We start from the raw sequence: 18,056 nt of genomic DNA on the forward strand, positions 1-18,056 counted from the left end.
CAGGGATATCCATGGAACCAGCAGACATTGCTCGGCAGGGTGGGGAGATGTCTCTGTGCCTGGAGACAAGTGTGGCCGAAGAATGGGAACAGGCCCTGCCGTTTGCAGGGCACTTCTTCCTTTCCCCACTTTGTGCCTGGTTGAGACTTTCTCCTCCTCAGCATCCAGGTTAACGGTCAGCCAGGAGAACTGGGCTGGATGATGGATAAGCTGGTGAGACCATGTAACACTTCAGGAGGCTCTGAAGCATCTTGAACCATTTGTTTCTCTCCCTTCTCTCATGTGTTGGAATATTTTACCCTCTGACTCGTGGTGATAAATGCAAGGTCACCTGGGAGAGGGTGGAGAGAGAAGGGTGAGAAACTTCACCAGGAAAGTAAACCAGTTCACATTTGTGAAAATGGGAACTGGTAAATGAAGCTTCTATTTAGTGTTCCAGAGATGAAGATTTTGTTAAAGAATTACATGTAATTGTTTTTCAGTTGTGAAAGTCAGAAGCTCGTAGAGGCTGTGTGACTGAAAAGTCCGGTGGCAGGTCCTGCAGGTTTGGGATGCTTCTGAAGCAAGTGAAAAGAAAAGCAGAATTAACTTGGCAGTCTTATTATTCACGTTAAAAATCAGAAATACTGGGACTGCTTTTTTGCAAGAAGAAGGTTAAATATTCAGGGAGGTTTTGTATAAATCACGCTGAAGTCACGACAACATTTGATTTAAAAAGAAGTATTTTAGAGTTGGTCAAATACAAAACTGCAGGTATTTTGTGATCTGCTTTCATTCTGAAATGGTTTTGAGGGTTTTTTTCCTCACTAGGCGATGAACTGGGACTGCCTGTGATAGGATACTCTCTGAAGGCTCTGTTTCTGCTTTGCAGGGGTTTGGGCGGAGAACTGATGAGACCGGCTGGTAAGTGTAAAAAATACTGTAAAAAAATACAAAGTTTGGAAGCCAATCAGAAGATAGATATGCCTGAACACTGGTTGCCAGCACAACTGGGAATAGCCCTGTTTGTGCAAGAGTTTGAGATAGTTCTTGGGTTTATGTCACACATTCTCTCTTCCGTTGTTGCACACAGTGAACTTTCTGCAGGGCTGAGCTGGCTTCCGTCATTGATTTACTCCGGTTCCTCTGCAGAGGAGATGGGATCTGTCCATTAAGACAGATGTCATCATGTAACTAATTATTTTATTGTAATACATAGATGTGCAAAGATGAAGAATAAAGACCTTGTAACCAACAGGTTGTGGAAAGGGTGGTATCACAGAAAAGATGGTGGGTTGTTCATATGGATTTTGAAGAGTTTTATATACCGAACCACTGTAAAAAGGAAGGGCATTGCAAGAAAGAGTCCCCATCCAGGTGGCCTGGGTGGATAGGGAAATGATGCCAGGTTGAGTTTCCTGCTCGTGGTTTGAATGAAGGAAATGCTACATAGCAGATTCCGGCTTTGAAGATGTGAAGCCGTCCCAAACTTGGGGGGCTAAAAGAGTTTAGGTACCAAGATGGAAGGGTGATCAAATAGAAGGGGCGAAGGGGGCAAGGGGATTTCTGCAGTCTTTGAATGAGGTTACAGTCTTGACGTGATAATGCGGGCTGAAAGAATAGGTAAAGGTTTTTTTTAATGTTTTAGCTTTTAAGCAGCTGAGTATTTCATAGTATCGGAGAAGAATAAATGACAGTATTTTGGCATGATACAGCTGTGTAGGTAGAATAAGAGAAGAATTGAAAATATTCCACAAATTGCCTGCATGTCTAATGAAGATGATGGTCTCAACCACAATAGAGCATAAAAGAAGTGTAGAAAACTAAGGAGGAACTCCAAGAGACTTGGCTTTAGTCACATTGTACTTAACCTTGTCTGTGAATAAATATTAGAACAAAGAAGCTGACATACAACACTGAATGGAGTTTGAGCTCAGGGAGCCTGACTGTGTGACATTACCATAGTGAGGACTGGATGCAAGAGCAGATTTGGAGCCCAGTAAGTTGATTATAAATGAAGAAGAAGATGAACTGTGTACGGAACCCGGAGTAAGATTCAAAGATTAAGTTGTGGGAGGAGAGGAAAACAAAAAGGTGGCATTATATAGTAGCTGGTTCTATCCTCTGCCTCCTCTCCACCAACCCTAAAGCAGTCAGATGGTGAGTATGGATGTATACCCTATGGATGTATACCCATCTGGTTCATTTGAACTGGGCACCAGGAGGTGAAAGGTACTGTTTTACCCAAGTGCTGAGTTTCCATTTGAGCCATGCAGTCAATGTATTGTAAGTTTGCAGTGTTCACTGTGTTCATCTCTGTTCCCCAAAACAGCCTTGAAACACTTATAAAAACCAAAGTATTCTGAAAGTGGGTTTGTAAGCTTAGAACTCATTGAAGTTTATACGTTTAAAATAATGACTTAATTATTAAAATGACGTTTTCTCGTATTCTGAGTATCAAAGGAGATAAATCTACCTCCAGTTTCAGTTTTATAGCACCTAGTTCTGTGCAGCGAATGGACGCTGATCCTTGAAGGTCGAAAAAACTGCTAATAAGAAGTAGGAAAACCTTTCGTCTATTTGAATAGTTTTTTTAGTGGCTGTTCAAGTTGGTTTACTGTCAGTGATACTACACAGCCATTTACAGACTGGTGTGGAAACAGAAAGGTGTCCAGTATGTACATGTACACTGTACATGGCAGAGGAGAAAAATGTACCTCCAGAGCATGGGTCTGCATGAATTGGTGGGACTGACTCATGGCAGAGAACAGTTACTGCACAGTAGCTTTTTTTTTGGATGTAAGATCGCACGTGTCATTTCCGTTAATTTTCTAATTTCACATATTTTGGACTTCTAATTGCAAATTTTCTTCAGTTTAAAATTAACGTTAACATAACTTGATGTGGTTGTACTTCAAAATTGCTGCAATTTCTCTTTTTCTTTGTATTTATCTAGTTATCAAATTTATTTTCTTACAGTCTGCACTTTAATTGAAAAGTTGTCACTATCAAAAATGCCATTTAGAGGAGATCCAGTGATAGGTACGTCATATTTTAAATACACTTCCGTTATCTTAGTAGTTATTCATTAAGCCAAAGTATTAACGAATGATGTTTTCAAAGAAGCAAGCTTAGCAAAGTTGGTTGGCCTAACAAATAAAAAAGTATCAAAAAGATACACAAATACTGCACCAGATAGTGATGTTATTTGAAGTTTAGTTTTGTAGCTGTCAGATTTTCAGCATTGCCGGACAGCGTTTCCACTGTGTACATTGTAAACCAAACCAGAAGAGCTACACCAAATCAGAATCGCAACCTTGTTTACTTTGGAAAACTGAGGAAATACGTACATGTAAAATAGCTGGTCTTTGGCAAAAAAAATAAAACAGAGAATGTTGAAGTTGAGAAAGTAAGCAAAATTAAACCCAATTATGTTCCTTACTATTCCAGGTGGCTGGCAGTGGTTAATAAATGACAGTCTAAGAAATCTCCCTCTTGTTTCAAGCGCGGCACGACAGCATATAAAGGTACAATAGTTCCTCCTTCTTCATGTGGTCACATTAAATACAGAATTTGAAATATTTTTGCTTTCCGTTGGTGGATTATTTTCCGTGGAATCTAATCGGCTCTTGAATGTTTGTTTCTTAGATTGCTAAGAAGGGTTATTTTTTTAAAAAAACTTAAATTCCTCACAATTCAGAGGGCTCTGTCACAAGGGTGGATCTTGTACATAGGTGTGGACACAGCGATTGCCAGGTGCTGGCACTGACCGTGGGCTGGCAGCGAGTACTCACTGATGGTTGGAGCTACATGGTGTTGGCTGTGTGGGTACATTGGTATGAGGTTTTGCTTCTGTTTTGGTGTGCCTGCAATATGTGTAAGATACGTTGATTTTGGTAGTTTCAGAGAACTTTTGTGAGAATTAAAAAGAATCTCTGGATGATGTCCTCAGACCTGATGTCCTGAGGGCGTGTTTAACAGTGAGAACATTGGTGTGATCAACCAGAGTTAATCAGGACAATGTGCTGAAATTTTCCATTAAACTCTGTTGCAAATCCTTTTACCGTGCTCTCGAGCTACTCCAATTCTGGTTATTAAATCCATTGAGAAATGTGTTTTGTGCTGTTTTACATATATAATCATAACACCCCCAGTTATTTGTCTTGCTTTGACAGTTTGGTCTTACACTTTTAAAGTCTCTACCAAATTATAAAGACAATTTTTGTCTGCCCTGTTAGAGCTTATACCCATCACAGAGACAATTTAAATGTAACATATTGTGTTCATTTTTTTAGTTTTTCAAAATAAGATAAAAAGCCATTGCAAGTAGCTCATCTTTTAAAGTCTCCCTTGGAAGACAGAGTAGACTAGAATGTATCCAAATCACTAAAGAAAATTAAAGATGAAATTTGAATTCTTGGAATATTCTTTTGGCATTAGCAATTTATTCAAAGAGTTTGTGTCTCATAACTGGAACTTCTAAACCAAGCTTAGAAGAATTAATTATAGACTTTAGAGAATTTTGACTTGTTTGGTTAACATTAATTAATGTTGAGCAAAGTATGTTTAGTAAATGTCAATTCTCACTTGATTTCTGTGTATGTTTTAGAGAGAAATAATTTTAAGGGTGGTGCTTAAGACATTGAAAAGTAATCTTTTTTTTTCTGGCATACGGTGTACTCTTCCAATGTAACTTCATGCATTTAAGGTGAAAACCATTCTCTTTAGCAAATGAAGGGTCTGAGCAACCTGATCTGATTGAAGATGTCCCTGCTCGTGTCAGGGGCTTGGATTTGTTGACCTTTAAAGGTCCCTTTGAACCCAAACCATTCTATGATCTACAGCAATTAGATAATTCTGTGTATTTTGCTACTATAATGTTTATGGTAGTTAAAATAATATTTCAGTGAACACTGGTTTTCTTTCAAGTCCCTGATTTTGCGCAGAGAACAATCTGAGGTGTCTTTGAGGGCAGAATGACTGGGCTGTACAGGATTCCTGTGTTATTTAAGATTTCTTGAATACATGAGTATTGAGAATATATGATGAGAACATGAGTATTAGTAAGTATCATTGCTGTTAGCATGGAGTGGACAGTGCATAGTTTTTGTACACTCTCAATTTTATTATAATTTTAATCAGCATTATCTTATTAGCTGAAAAGTACAATTCAACCATGAATTTTACGAGAAAACTTGTTACATGCTTTTTGAAATAGCAGCTGTATTAGTTTTGTGTTCTGTATCAAGTGACTAAAACAACTCTAAAGATTAGGAGATTCAGGCATAACACGCAACCTTTGATCTTTTTTAAAATCAATTAAGATTGAGACACAAGGATTGTGATACTGGATATTTTAGGGGTTTTGTTTATAACCTTCAGTCCATGTGTTTTTCTGTGTTTCCTTTCTATAGCTTTCTGGGGAAACATGGTTTGTTTCATATCATTCTGGCATCGATATATTGAAGATGAAATAATGACTTCTTTATTTTGTAATACTGTGTCATCCCAGAGGTCTTTCAACTGAACTGAAAATACAGTTGATATATTACTATTAATGTCTTAAATATTAATTTATCTTACTAGTACTTTTGAAGGAATGAGAGTAGAATCTGGGTTTTTTGTACAGAGGTTTCCTGTTCAACTGTTCTTAGACCAGTATTGGGAAGAAGTAAAAAGAAAGTAAATGTCAGTAGCTGAAAGGAATGATTTAGAAAGAAAAATAAATCCACTCTCTCTTTCATTAACCTTTTAATTCTAAGCACAGTTATCATAAAGTATGACCTTAGTAAATATATGAAGTTTTTTTGCCTTTTTTGCAGGAGTCAGCAGTCTCTGCCCTGGCTGCACTGTGTAATGAATATTACATCAATGAAAAGGGAGAAGCTGATCCAGCTCTACAAGGTAATGACTCATGTTTACAGTAGAGGCAGAAATACTGGGCTGGACCTAACTTGCACTTTAGAGGTATTGGATAGAACAGGGAGGAGCGTCACTAATTTAAAGGACCTTAAAATGCTACAGGAAAGAATGATAAAACCAACTGAAAGTCTAGGAAATATCTCAAGGGTTTTGCTTGTTTTAGACTGAAGGTGAATGCAAGGTACCATAATATTGAATATTAGGAAAAACAGATCGCTTTTCTATTCCATAGTGTAAAACAAAGAAGCAAAGAATATGTGTTTGTCCAAATCCTAAATCTTAATGAACTGAGACATTTTTACATCATATTTCGATAAACTGTATGCCGTGGATAAGAAGAGAAGGATAGCAAAGACACCCAGAGTTCTTGAAATGTGCAACCTCTTCTGTTTGGATGTGAACCAGCAGTACAGGAGTAGGCTTAACCTGTTGTTAAGGCATATGAATCAACATCTTTCTATACTGGATTTCTTGGACCTTTATTTCTTTCAAGTATCAAATTGTATCATCTATCAGAGACACATTGCTGGACTGTATAGATAGGTATTTTAAGAATAACGACATTTATGTTCTTGTGTTTATAAATATGGCAACAAAATTAGACATATTTAACAAATAATGATTTGGTTTTTTTGCCATTACTGAGTCATTCCTAAATCAGGTAACAGGATAGCTTATTATTTATTTCTTTTACAATAGTTCCCAGAATGAACCTGATACCTATCACTTATACAGTACCATGCAGTCCGTGCCCCAGAGAATTTATGGCTGATATGGAAAAGCAGCCTATCTTGATTTTAAAATCTTTTCTATATTGCTAAATCTCTATATTTTTGTCAAAAAAAAGTAATTCCAAAAAGAGCCCTTTCCTTCATTGAGGCTGGCGCTGATTTTTTGTAGGCAGCATGGGATGATGTGATATGGAACTGAGGCAGATTGAAAAAAAAAAACCAACCTCAGGAAAGGGTAATGTTTTGTGAAAACAGAACACTTTGGGCAGGAGGAGATAATGCTGAATCAAACAAAGGTGGCTAAAAATGAGCTGAAAGATTAATGAGTTACATTTTATGTAAGGGTGAAGTTTCAAGCGTCTGTAAAAGTGACTGGAGAACTCAGCCAGGTGTCAAAATCAAGAGGGAGAGAGGCCGTACTGGAGGAACACGCAGTAGGTGGCTGCATCAGTTTTGCTGCTGTACTCGTTGAGATGCCTCTGAAGCTTTTTTTTTCTTAATTATTATTATTATTTTTCCCCCTCCTGGATTCTAGGTTAACTTTTCATCTGGCTTCTGTGTGAAGGAATCACGGTGATGTAGCCATGGTGATCTCCAGGGACATAATTAGTGTCAGATTTGTAGATATTAGGCAAAATTTTTCATCATACCTTCTAGTATGATTTAGGGAATAGAATTGTGACTTGGAAATTTTTCTGTTCTAAAAAATTTCTAGTCAGCTCTGCCTTGATTATGCTTTTATTTGGCCTTGTACTTTTATGAAGACTCTTCTACACATGGTAACAAAAGTGCAAGCATCTTTTAAAAGGAAAAAATATGTGTATTTTTGTCTCTTTGCCACTAAAACCTCTCTATTTCATGACCATTAACATCTGTATGTTTGTGGGACTGAAATCCACTACTGAAAATCCTCCCCATCATATGTGCTGTATGCATGTGTGTGTGGAATCCGCAGTGCAGAACACACTCAGTGACAGTGCAGGTGCCTTCGATGAGTCAGTTAAAGCAGGTCTGAGCATGATGCAGGGAATTAGAAAGAAAAAAAAAAAAAGTTTATGATAAAATTTAACCAGTGTTCCACTCTGGCTTGACAGATTAAAGTGAAAAACCAAACCAAAGATGCTTTAATGTTCACATTCTGAATCTGTCCCTATGAGGCTGCGATTTTATTGAATCACTTCTTTGGCCTGTTTTCACTGTTTCTTTTCTGTCCTAATGTGTTCTGGTTTGGTTTTGATGACTTTCTCTTTTAATACTCTTTCAGGATGGGTTGTGTTGAATTAATATCGTAGGCACTTCATAGCCCATGTTGTTTTATGAAGCTGAAGACTCTTAGAAGAATATTAACATTTGCATTACCCTCGCTAGCATAATTACTAAGTAGTTATAAGTGAAAAGCTGCTCGTTTGCTAGTTGTCATGTCTTAATTTTATGTCATTTGGCTAAAACGTCAATCTTAAATTCACATCAATCAAAGGGAAGTCTGTCGTAGTCTCACTGTCTAAGATCATTTTGCTGTCTAAGCAACCAGAGCATCTTCCTATGGCCTCAAGACTCTATCTTACACTCCAGTGGTTTGGAAATTTTTAACTAATAGATGTGCTTCAATGAAGGTATTGCTAACCTCTGGACAGGGAACTAGTTCCCTGATGTGAGGAGCCAGTCGGGGCCTGCTGATTGCATAGGGATTTAAAAAAAAAGAGTCAGTCATGACTTATGATTAATGTGTAGTTTCTTGTGGTAACTATTCTTTCTTCCTCTAGCAAATATTGCTCAATCATTTAAATCTTAGATGACAGTAAGCGATGGCACAATTATGTAATCTTCCTAGGATCTCCGATTCTTTTTCCTTGAGGATTAAAACATGCATATTCAGTAAAGTGATTAATAAGACCACCTTTCTCCTTTCTGAACCAGAGTTGTGTCTATTGCAGCTATCTTGGTCATTCTTAGAAGCTTTTCTGAAGTACCTTGTTTTCTCTGCATTTTACAGAAGAGTTTAATATAGTAACTGAAAACTCTAGTAAAGGAAAATGTGTCTTTAAAGTTTCTGTTAAAGACTACGGCAGAGATAGAGAGATTTCTGACTTTTTTCTTTTTTCTCTTTTTCATTCATCCTCATTTTCTTCTTTGTATCGCATTACTTCATCCTTGTTGCCTCCCTTTTCCGTGCCCAGTTCAGTTTAGAGCCCTTGTCCCTATTTTGTCACATAACAACGCACAGAATCCGTGCGCAGCATCCCCGCTTCAAAGCGGTCACTTCTTTTTGAGCTTTCTCCTGTAAAAAGCCCAACTTTATTTTTGTCTCTATATAAAAAGGGATATGAAGTTATCTCATTGCTTGGGTATGATCTGTGTGTGTGTGTTTAAACCCTGAGCCCAATTAAGACTTTTCTTGGGGAAAACTGTCGAGTAACTGACCTTCACAAGTCCAGAGACATCTCTTTCCTAACACAGAATTCTTGTCTAATTATGGAAAATGATCACCTGTAAATACAAGAGAACTTCTTCCCCTGTGTTTGCATAGGAATTTCTGCTTAGGCATATTCTTTGGATTTTTTAAAAAATTATAGCTTTTTTAAATTGAGAACTTCATCTTTTCTCTCTCTGAATGACTAGGATCAGTCTGTCTAAAAATCTGACTTCATCTTTAGAATTCATTCATATAAGTGTGAACATCTTAAAATTTTTATCTTTTTTCTGTAGAAAATTAAGGGTATTCTGTATTTTAGTTTAATGAATTATCTATGAATTATTCTGTATTTTAGTTTAATGAGTAATGAAAATTTTCTATCTGTTCTCTTTTGGGGATCTTTTCCTGGTTTATTTTTTTGTTAGCCAAACATGCAACAACGGTGATGTAGTAGCTGCTTTTCACTCTGCAACTGTGTTCTTTCTAGATGAGCTGGTGACACAGTACGTTTCAGAACTACAAAACACAGAGGAAATGATTCGTTGTGGCTTTTCACGAGCTCTTGGGGCCCTTCCAAGATTTCTGCTAAAGGGCAGGCTCCAACAGGTGAGCAAATATGATCATTGTAATGAGAAGAGGGCACACAGTATTTTGAATTAAACCTACGATTGTAATCAAATAAATAATAACGATCGTAATTAAAGGTCTTTGTGAAAGGGGTTTGGATTGTAATGTGCAGTAACCCCAGAGTATCATCATGAGTTTAGCCTGCCGCAGATTCTGATAATTAAAGTTTAGTCCCGCTTTAGTAGTGTTAATGGAAAAGCCAGAGATTGAATTATCCCTTTGCTGTGGAACATTTGTCCAAAGGGAAGAGTGAGGCAATGCTGACAGGTCATGGGGAGAAACCAAACACTCTTGACTGCTTGATTCTCTCACATGTGATTGAGCTTATTTTAATAGGATATTTAAATTTAACTTTTATCATAAATAATGCATTGGATTTAAATATCTCAAATTTTATATTTTTTTCAGGTTTTGGAAGGTTTGAAAGAAGTTACCTTAATTACCCCTGCATACGTGAGCTTTGCAGAATCCAGAAGAGATGCCTTAATAGCAATTGCGAAGTATGTTAATCATCTTTATTTTTGTCTAATTTTAATTCTTTCTCTAGAAGCTTTTCTCCTGTTCATTCTGCTTTCTGTTATAGTGTGGTTCTTGAAATCACTTACACTGAGATACACATTTTTAGTGTGGGACTGTGTGCCTCTCCATTATTCAATATATCTTTAATTCAGAGAACTATCACACACCTGAGGATGGAGTAAAACTTGGATGATGGTGTGGTTTTTTAAAATGAACTGAGAAGCTAGAGTATATTTTAAAGCTCACCTTTCTCATGGGCTACATTTTAGCGAGCTTTAGTGAGGAGGAAAAACATATGCTTTTTTCAGCTTTCTTAGGAAGAAGATTGCATTGGTTTAAAGAAACTGTACTTTAAAGGAATATTTTCTGTGTTGACTTGCTGCAGTGTAATTGGTGTTAATAGTATCATAGTATATATGCTCTTAAATTGTTAGAATGCAAAAAAAAATCATCTCTTTCTCACATTAAGCATGCCTTCAATGTAAAGATGTTGATATCAAATTCAGTGCACATTATATTAGTCCTTTGCTATTCTTGCTTATTTCATTTTAAGGAGGGTTGAGGAGCTGACAGGTACATTAAGCACGTTCCTTACTGTAGTATTATAGGCATAAATCCAATCCGCTTTTCAGTTGCGTTTTTTTTGCTTTGTCAGTTCTTTAAACCTGAACACTGGTCCGAAATCCTCAGGTCAAATAGAATACAGGGCTCAGAAATATTCTTCATACTGTTTGTAGCAGATGTTACAGGTGTTTAGAATATTTTATGTCCGGGGAATTTTATTAAGCAACAGAACAAAGCTACGATCTTAATGCTTCTCCTTGCTAGTGTTTTCATTTTTCCTCCCCTTTTTATCTTTTTAAGGGTTTGCCAGACAGTAGGTGTAAAGGGAGAAGGATCCCAGGAAGAATATGTCTGCAAAGATAATGTTTCTCAGATTTATGCTACACTACTTAATGGCGTGACTGACTACACCACAGACAGCCGAGGAGACGTTGGAGGATGGTAAGATGCTTTACAAACGGAGACTTAAACTTAAATGTCATGTTTGATGTCTAATTAAAAATTGATATATTTTCAAAACCTGTTAGGAATAGATAGCTCCAAGCTTTTGGGGATTTGAGTATAGGTAGAAACACACTCGGGGAAGAGATGTAGAAAGTGAAAGGAAAGGCTGACAAGAATTTGGTTGTCCCTTGCCTGGGAAGTTAGGAAGGTGGGGACTACTGTGTTTTAAACTGAATTTCAGCCTTATTCTGGTTTTGTGGATGTCAGGAATATATTTAGTTGTAAAAAGTACAGAGATTTAAAACATCATTTCTGTTTCTTTGAAATAATACATTTACACCTATTTGATGAGCCCTCCTTTCGTATGTTCCTGTTGTGGGGATTTTTTGCCAGGAGAGGGAGCAGTTGCATAGCGTGTTAGTGACAAGTTGTCAAGGCTCGGGACTCTTAACTGAGATGGCTAAAAACTTTACACATTAGTGCTGTGGTATTACTGACTCTATTGTAAGTTTAGGGTTTCAATGATTTCAGCTATGAGATTGCAAGAATGATTAAATCCTAAGTCTGTGGGAATGTATCTATGGATGTGAAGCCTGTAGATACAAGATTAAGTCTGAAGCAGTCATATTCTTGTGACGTTCTTCAGTCTTCACAGTTCCCTTATTATATAAAGAGGATTTGGTATAAAATACGGCATTGCTCTGAGTGTCCTATAGTCCTTCAGCAAAAGTGATCTGAAAAGGCAATTTCTAAATTGATGAACCAAAGCACTGTAAAGGCTTGTGTCCTTTGGGTTTGTGTTTAATTTCTAAAGAAGCTGTGATTGGGGATGTAACATCACTTACTGCTTGGAAGTTCCTGCAGTCGTCGAGTGCGGTAGGCAGAGCAGGAATGGAGATTTCGTGTTATTTGCTTCATCCTGTAGAATTCCATAAGGTAGTTACAGGGTGAGAAAACCACGTGGAAAATGGATCTTAGAGATCAAATGAGTACTAAGGGAACACAGGCTCTCCTCTCAGGGTACTTTTCTGTGTGTACTTATGAGTACAAATATGCCCAGCCTGAAATGGTACTTGTTAATAAAAAGTATTAAATTATCAGAATTCAGGAATAAATCTGCGGACTTAAAATATATGACAATTTTTCTGCTATGTAGAAGGCTCAGAGCAGTAACACTTAATCCTTGTATAGAGAAGCCATAAACTAAGTAAATGAATGTGATAAAATCATGTTCCACCAGCTGACAGACAACTAAAATTAAGTAAAATGCTGTTTTTGACAAAGACTTCTGAATTTTATTGTCTTAATCCATAATTTTAATTTGAAAATATGCAGACATATGTTGCTTTTAGATATGATTCTATACATAAAGTATCAGCCCTGTTGAACAGTATGGGTAATACCATTTAGACGGTATGGTAATGACATGGTGATATATATTTGACCTCTCTGGCAACAGGGCACAGAGATGCATGTTCAGGATTGTAAATTAACAACCTGTAGAAGAAAGATAATTTGTGCCATGTTAGTATTGGGGTTGATGGGCTTTTTTAATTGACTAGCCTTGATCCTTTAGGCACTGCACTAAGTTATTTACAAATGTGTTGGAAAAGTACAGAGGGCAAATAATCCAGACTGCTCTTGCCAGCCTGAGTTAATATTCGTGTGTTTGTATTTTGCTTGTTTTGTACAATGATACCCAGCTCCTCAGCCTTCAGTACTGGGTGTCAAAATTGTCATATGACAGGGGAATAATAACACGGGACAAGAAATGAGAGAAAAATAGGCGTGCTTGACATCTCCAACTTCGAAGAGGAAACAAGGATGCAAACTAGTCAGGATCACGAGCAGGTCATTCCAGCTTGTGCAAGGAAAGAAGGAGCTTGGCTTTTCCTCTCCTTCCACAGCCGCCAGAGAAGCAGGAGGGAGGTGAATGGGTCTCTTGCTCAGAGAATGCGGGGACACGAGAGACACCAGTGCAGCTGAAAGAAAATGTAAAAGGAACCGTGTAGGGTGGGGAGTGAGAGAACGGGAAGAGATACTAAGCTTTCTGCTTTCAAAGTTAGGCGAGATACTGAAGTTGATAAGAACCTGGCTAAGTATAATTAGCTATTCAAATTAACTTCCACATCTGAGAGCTCTCACTGATGTTGCCCGTACCTATTGTTTATCCTTCTGTCTATGTCTTAATTTAAAAACAAAACAAAACTCTACAAAGTGGAAATTTTCAAAGAAATCCTGAGGAAATTAAATTCCCAAAACCCATTAAAATTCGAATGTGCTTTGAGCACCAGATTCTTTTTAAGCTCCTTTGGCAATGCCAGCCAAAACCAAGTCAAGAAACATGCAAATTAAAGGGGGAAGGGGAATCCTTTCTTCTAGCAAACTGTTGGCTGCTAAATACTCTTGTGGCCTCTCAAATATGAACGTTTTTATCATTCTGTTTCTTTTAAACCATTGACTAAGATGGAAAGATATGGGGAGAATTGCCACTGCTCTGGAGAGACCTTGTCTTTGGAGTGTAATTTTTGTCTTTGTTTAATGGAATCGTGGGAAAGTTTAAGTAACTTTACTCTCCGTATGCAAACTTTACGTTTCTTCTGACAGATTGTTTGCTGGGACTTGTCCAATCTGTCTACAGGTGTTAGACATGAATATCTAATAGTCAGATGCTATATGAAGAAAGTAGGAAAACATCCTTTGATGAAAGATTGCCAAACTTGTATTAAACTACTTAGGAAAAAATGATGTAATTTACCTTTTTTACCATTGTAACAAATGTCCCACCCAGTTCTAGATTGCATAGGCAACTATTTTTAGCTTGTTTTGGAAATTAGAAACAGGAGTATGTCTTTTCACAGTAGGCAGGTACACCTTTTCAAATATTTGGATTTAAAAAAAAAAATAAAATTATTAAGGAGCGAGGATGACGTTACCATGAGTGACTAATGGGATAAATGTGTTGGTCCTGTCTTCTGCAGGATCACGTAACCAGCTGAGGGTCTGCCATGGTACTGCCAATGACAGGGGCTCCCTGCCCGTGGCAGAGGGGTTGGAACACGATGATCTTTAAGGTCCCTTCCAACTGTAACCATTCTATGATTCTATGATCTAACTGGAATGAAAAACAAGACGGTGAGGCCTGGGGGCTTGCCTGGAAACGAGGATGGCTGTTGTACCCTCAGTGCAGTGGGGGCTTCACTTTACTGAGTGGGGCCTGAGGGTGCCACTCCTCTTCCTCCCAAAAATACGGTAGTTGCTCTCAGTGGTCAATGCTTTCATTATTTTGAATTCTTGCCAGTGTCTACCTGAACTCCTGATGCATTTATTTAAACAAATGCTGCTGTAACTACTCCAATGTATCTCTGTTTCAACAGGGTGCGTGAAGCTGCTATGACAAGTTTAATGGAAGTGACGCTTCTGCTGGTTCAGAACGAAGCGGAGTTAATTAATGCCAACATGTATGCTACTTGTACTATTTTTGTGTCTTATCTCTTATAACTGCATCCCAGTCCATACAAGAAAGCATTGCTTATATATTATACACTGTCTACTTTATTGAGTGTGATAGAACTTTTGATAGAAGTGCATCAAGCTTATACCCGGACAGCTGCTGAGAATATTGTGTTTTTGAGAGAGACTAATGTTATTGTGAGAGACTGGGTGGCAGGTCCCACCTTTGAAATCCAGCACATCTGGGAGATTTGGTCTATACTTGCCACCCTTGTGGGGCTTGCCAGTATTGTTCACTTAAATAGAAAGCAAACCTCCCCACTTATCCAGAGCATTGTATAATTAATTTGGAATGTGATTAAATGCAGAGATGAGTTTGTTTTAATTTCTCTCTTCTCTGCAGAATTATTAGTAAGAAAATACAGAAAGAGATAATTTACACCGAGTTTCTGATTTTTCATTTCATAATGCAGTACTCCTAATAGTAAAAAAACCAACCAAAAAAACAAAAAACAAAACAAAACAAAACAAAAACCACAAAAAAACCCAAAAACCCCAAAACTTTGCTGCAGCAAAGCTTGAGCTTCAGCAAAACTTTCTTAATAATAGCCAGAATTGAGGAAGGGATTAATGCGGGATATATGAGATTTGGGATGACTTTGTACTCTGCTACCTGTGCAGTTTTCTACTTGAAGATGTGCTTTTCTCAAGGTTCCTACTCTATTTCCATCTGAAATGTAGGAGTTCTTCCAAACTGTAAAGCACCTTTTTGGATGAAAGGCAGCATGTGAATAACAAACACTGTGTAATATTATTTTCATAATGGGTTTTTTGATTGATCTACAGAAGACAAAGCTTTAAAGATTCTGCCACCATGTTGATGTCTTAAATCACTTGTACGTTCCTTATGAAGAGTTAAACCAGAATACTTCCATAGCAGGATATTGTTGAAATCGTTGAAAGAATTTAAATTTAAACGCACATTCTACTGATTAAATTATAAGATTAATTGTTTTCTTTTTCATAGCTGCAAACAGATTATGTGCTGGCTGGCTCAACAGTCGGCTGAAAAAATAGATAAATTCCGAGCTCATGCAGGATCTGTGTTCCTTACTCTTTTACATTTTGACCGTCCTCCGGTTCCACACATACCTGATCGAGAAGAGCTAGAGAGGATATTTCCAAGGTAATATATTGAAAAGCTTATCCTAAACTAGTGAAAGTAAAAGATACGTGCACACAGTTATACCTAACACAAGCAATCTGATGTAATTTCTGTGCCCAAATGCCTAATATGTGCGTGGAGGAGTATTTGGTGCTGTTTGTCGGAATTTCATTGAAGTGTCCAATGAATATGCATAAGTATATCAAATAGTCAAAAGAAGAACTTTGAGTATGAGTTCCTGTTAAAACCATAGTTTCCTGAGGAGATAGGTCTTACATGGTCATGCTGGGTGAGTCTTTCTCTGGATCAGACCTAATAATTTCTAAACCCATCGGCCAAATTGGTGGTGAATGGCAGAGATTTCATTAGTAGACGGGAGACCATTGGTAAAACAGAACTGCTGGGAGCTGTGTTTTGGTAATTCTGCTGTTTATGAAATGGCTGGTTTATAATCTCATTTTCTCTTCATACTGTGAGGGCTGGAATTTATTGGCAATCCCCCTTCCGGATTATTTTTTTCCCCAACTGGAAAACCTTGGTTGATCGTAATGATAATTTGCAATGAATTGTATTATTTTAACCAAGCTCTAGTTGCAGTAGCTTTCCAAGATGGAATTTCTAGTTAAAGCAAGAGTGAGAGCGACTCACTCCTGAATGGTGATTAGAACACCTGACTGGGATGAGGAACATCCAACTTTGTGTCCCCGTTCTGTTTGTTCAGCGGAATCTCAGCCTCCTGTAACTCAAGGAGTGCTAGGGCTGCTGATTGATTGGCGGTGGGATGTGTGTGTGTGTCAGCCTTTCCTGGGGTGAGTCTGTCTTTGTATCAGTTGTTAACCAGCTGTTGGTGGGAGAGAACTGGGAATGGAACGCAAGAAGAACTTGTTTTCTTGGCGTAGAGAAAAGTGCATGTGAAAAGGAAACTGTGGTTCAAAACCCTTATCTGAATCAGAACAAAGACTTGAAGGTTGCTTTACTGGCAGCAGCTGAAGTTTGGATTTCTATTTTCCCCATATGCTTAAAAAGCAATGATTAATTTGATGCTTAGGTAATTCAGAGACTTTCTTCACTGAGGTGCTGCTTGAGGATGAGGAGCTACGTAGGAACGAATGGATGGAGAAGACAGTCCACATACACAAGATAATTTTTTTTCCTTCCTCTTTCCCCAGGTCAGAGAAAGAGACTCTAAACTGGAATGCAGCATCAGAAGCTTTCCCTCGAATCACCCAGCTTTTGGGTTTGCCAACTTACCAGTACTACGTGCTTTTGGGTCTCTCGGTGTCTGTCGGTGGATTAACAGAGACAACGGTAAGGAAGCCGAGAGCCTTTGCTGGGTGGTAGGAGAGTGCGTTTCACGGTGAAATTGTTGACTGAAGTATTTAGTCACAACGGATATTGCAGATAGGTTTGGGTTTTTTTACTATGAGAATTTCAAATGCAAGATTTTTAAAAGAAATCAAGTCGGACTTACAAACCTGATGGGCTTTATATTTTTCATCTTTAAAAGTATTATTTTGTTCACTTACTGAGCATGCAAGAAACAAGGAGTAAGGACACTTTGTCTCATTTTTGCTATGTTCCTCATACCAAAAGTTACATTACAAAGAAGTAGCATTCGAATTTGTATCTGAATCCTCTGAGCTTTGCAATCTCTGATTCATTCTTCTGTGCATGAACAGTGTCTTTATCACTGGTTTTGGTAGTCTGTTACGCTGCCAATATTATCATTTTGGTGTATCCTTATATTGCAGCTTTTTTCTCTAATTGCAGAATTCTTGGTTTCAAGATATTTGGCTTCTAATTTTTTTGTTACTTCATGTAGCAAAAGATGTAACAGATGTGAAAACATCTATTGAGGTTAGGACAGGGTTCAGTGTGAGATTCAACACGACACTGCAGAGAAATACTAGACCAGAAACAGAATATTCTGGACTGTCAGTTAAGTCTTTAAATTGCAGTGATCCTGTAACAGGAGGAGGAGGTCATGAGTCAGCACCCCAACAGTGGTTAAGAGTGTTTCTAATTAAGATTGCCACATCTAATTAAGAAAGCTGGTAGAGTAGTGGTAGATGCTGGGCAGTGCAGTTTTTGTGGAGAGAGAACAGCTCCTGTTTTTCAGTCTCACCACGAGCTGTTCAGAACATCCCAAGTGATGGTTTGCCTGGTGCCATGGGTTCTGTGCTTGTGAGCCAGAGAGCTCCATGTGCCTTTGGGTTTCATGTAGCTGAGAATTTGGCGT

General features: G+C 37.9%; 1 protein-coding gene across 1 annotated transcript in view; it reads left to right on the top strand.

Moving 5' to 3' along the window:
• TBCD (tubulin folding cofactor D) overlaps positions 1 to 18,056 on the top strand; it is a 123,423-nt gene that overhangs the window by 84,222 nt on the left and 21,145 nt on the right. Inside the window, exons 24-33 of the mRNA XM_074159952.1 lie at positions 872 to 903; positions 2,959 to 3,021; positions 3,430 to 3,506; positions 5,802 to 5,883; positions 9,533 to 9,651; positions 10,081 to 10,172; positions 11,056 to 11,196; positions 14,577 to 14,660; positions 15,680 to 15,838; positions 16,987 to 17,125. Of these exons, the coding sequence (XP_074016053.1) occupies positions 872 to 903; positions 2,959 to 3,021; positions 3,430 to 3,506; positions 5,802 to 5,883; positions 9,533 to 9,651; positions 10,081 to 10,172; positions 11,056 to 11,196; positions 14,577 to 14,660; positions 15,680 to 15,838; positions 16,987 to 17,125 (988 nt within the window). The remainder of the gene's footprint in view (positions 1 to 871; positions 904 to 2,958; positions 3,022 to 3,429; positions 3,507 to 5,801; positions 5,884 to 9,532; positions 9,652 to 10,080; positions 10,173 to 11,055; positions 11,197 to 14,576; positions 14,661 to 15,679; positions 15,839 to 16,986; positions 17,126 to 18,056) is intronic.

This window comes from Numenius arquata, chromosome 17, assembly GCF_964106895.1.
Source record: "Numenius arquata chromosome 17, bNumArq3.hap1.1, whole genome shotgun sequence".
Classification (NCBI taxonomy): Eukaryota; Metazoa; Chordata; class Aves; order Charadriiformes; family Scolopacidae; genus Numenius; species Numenius arquata.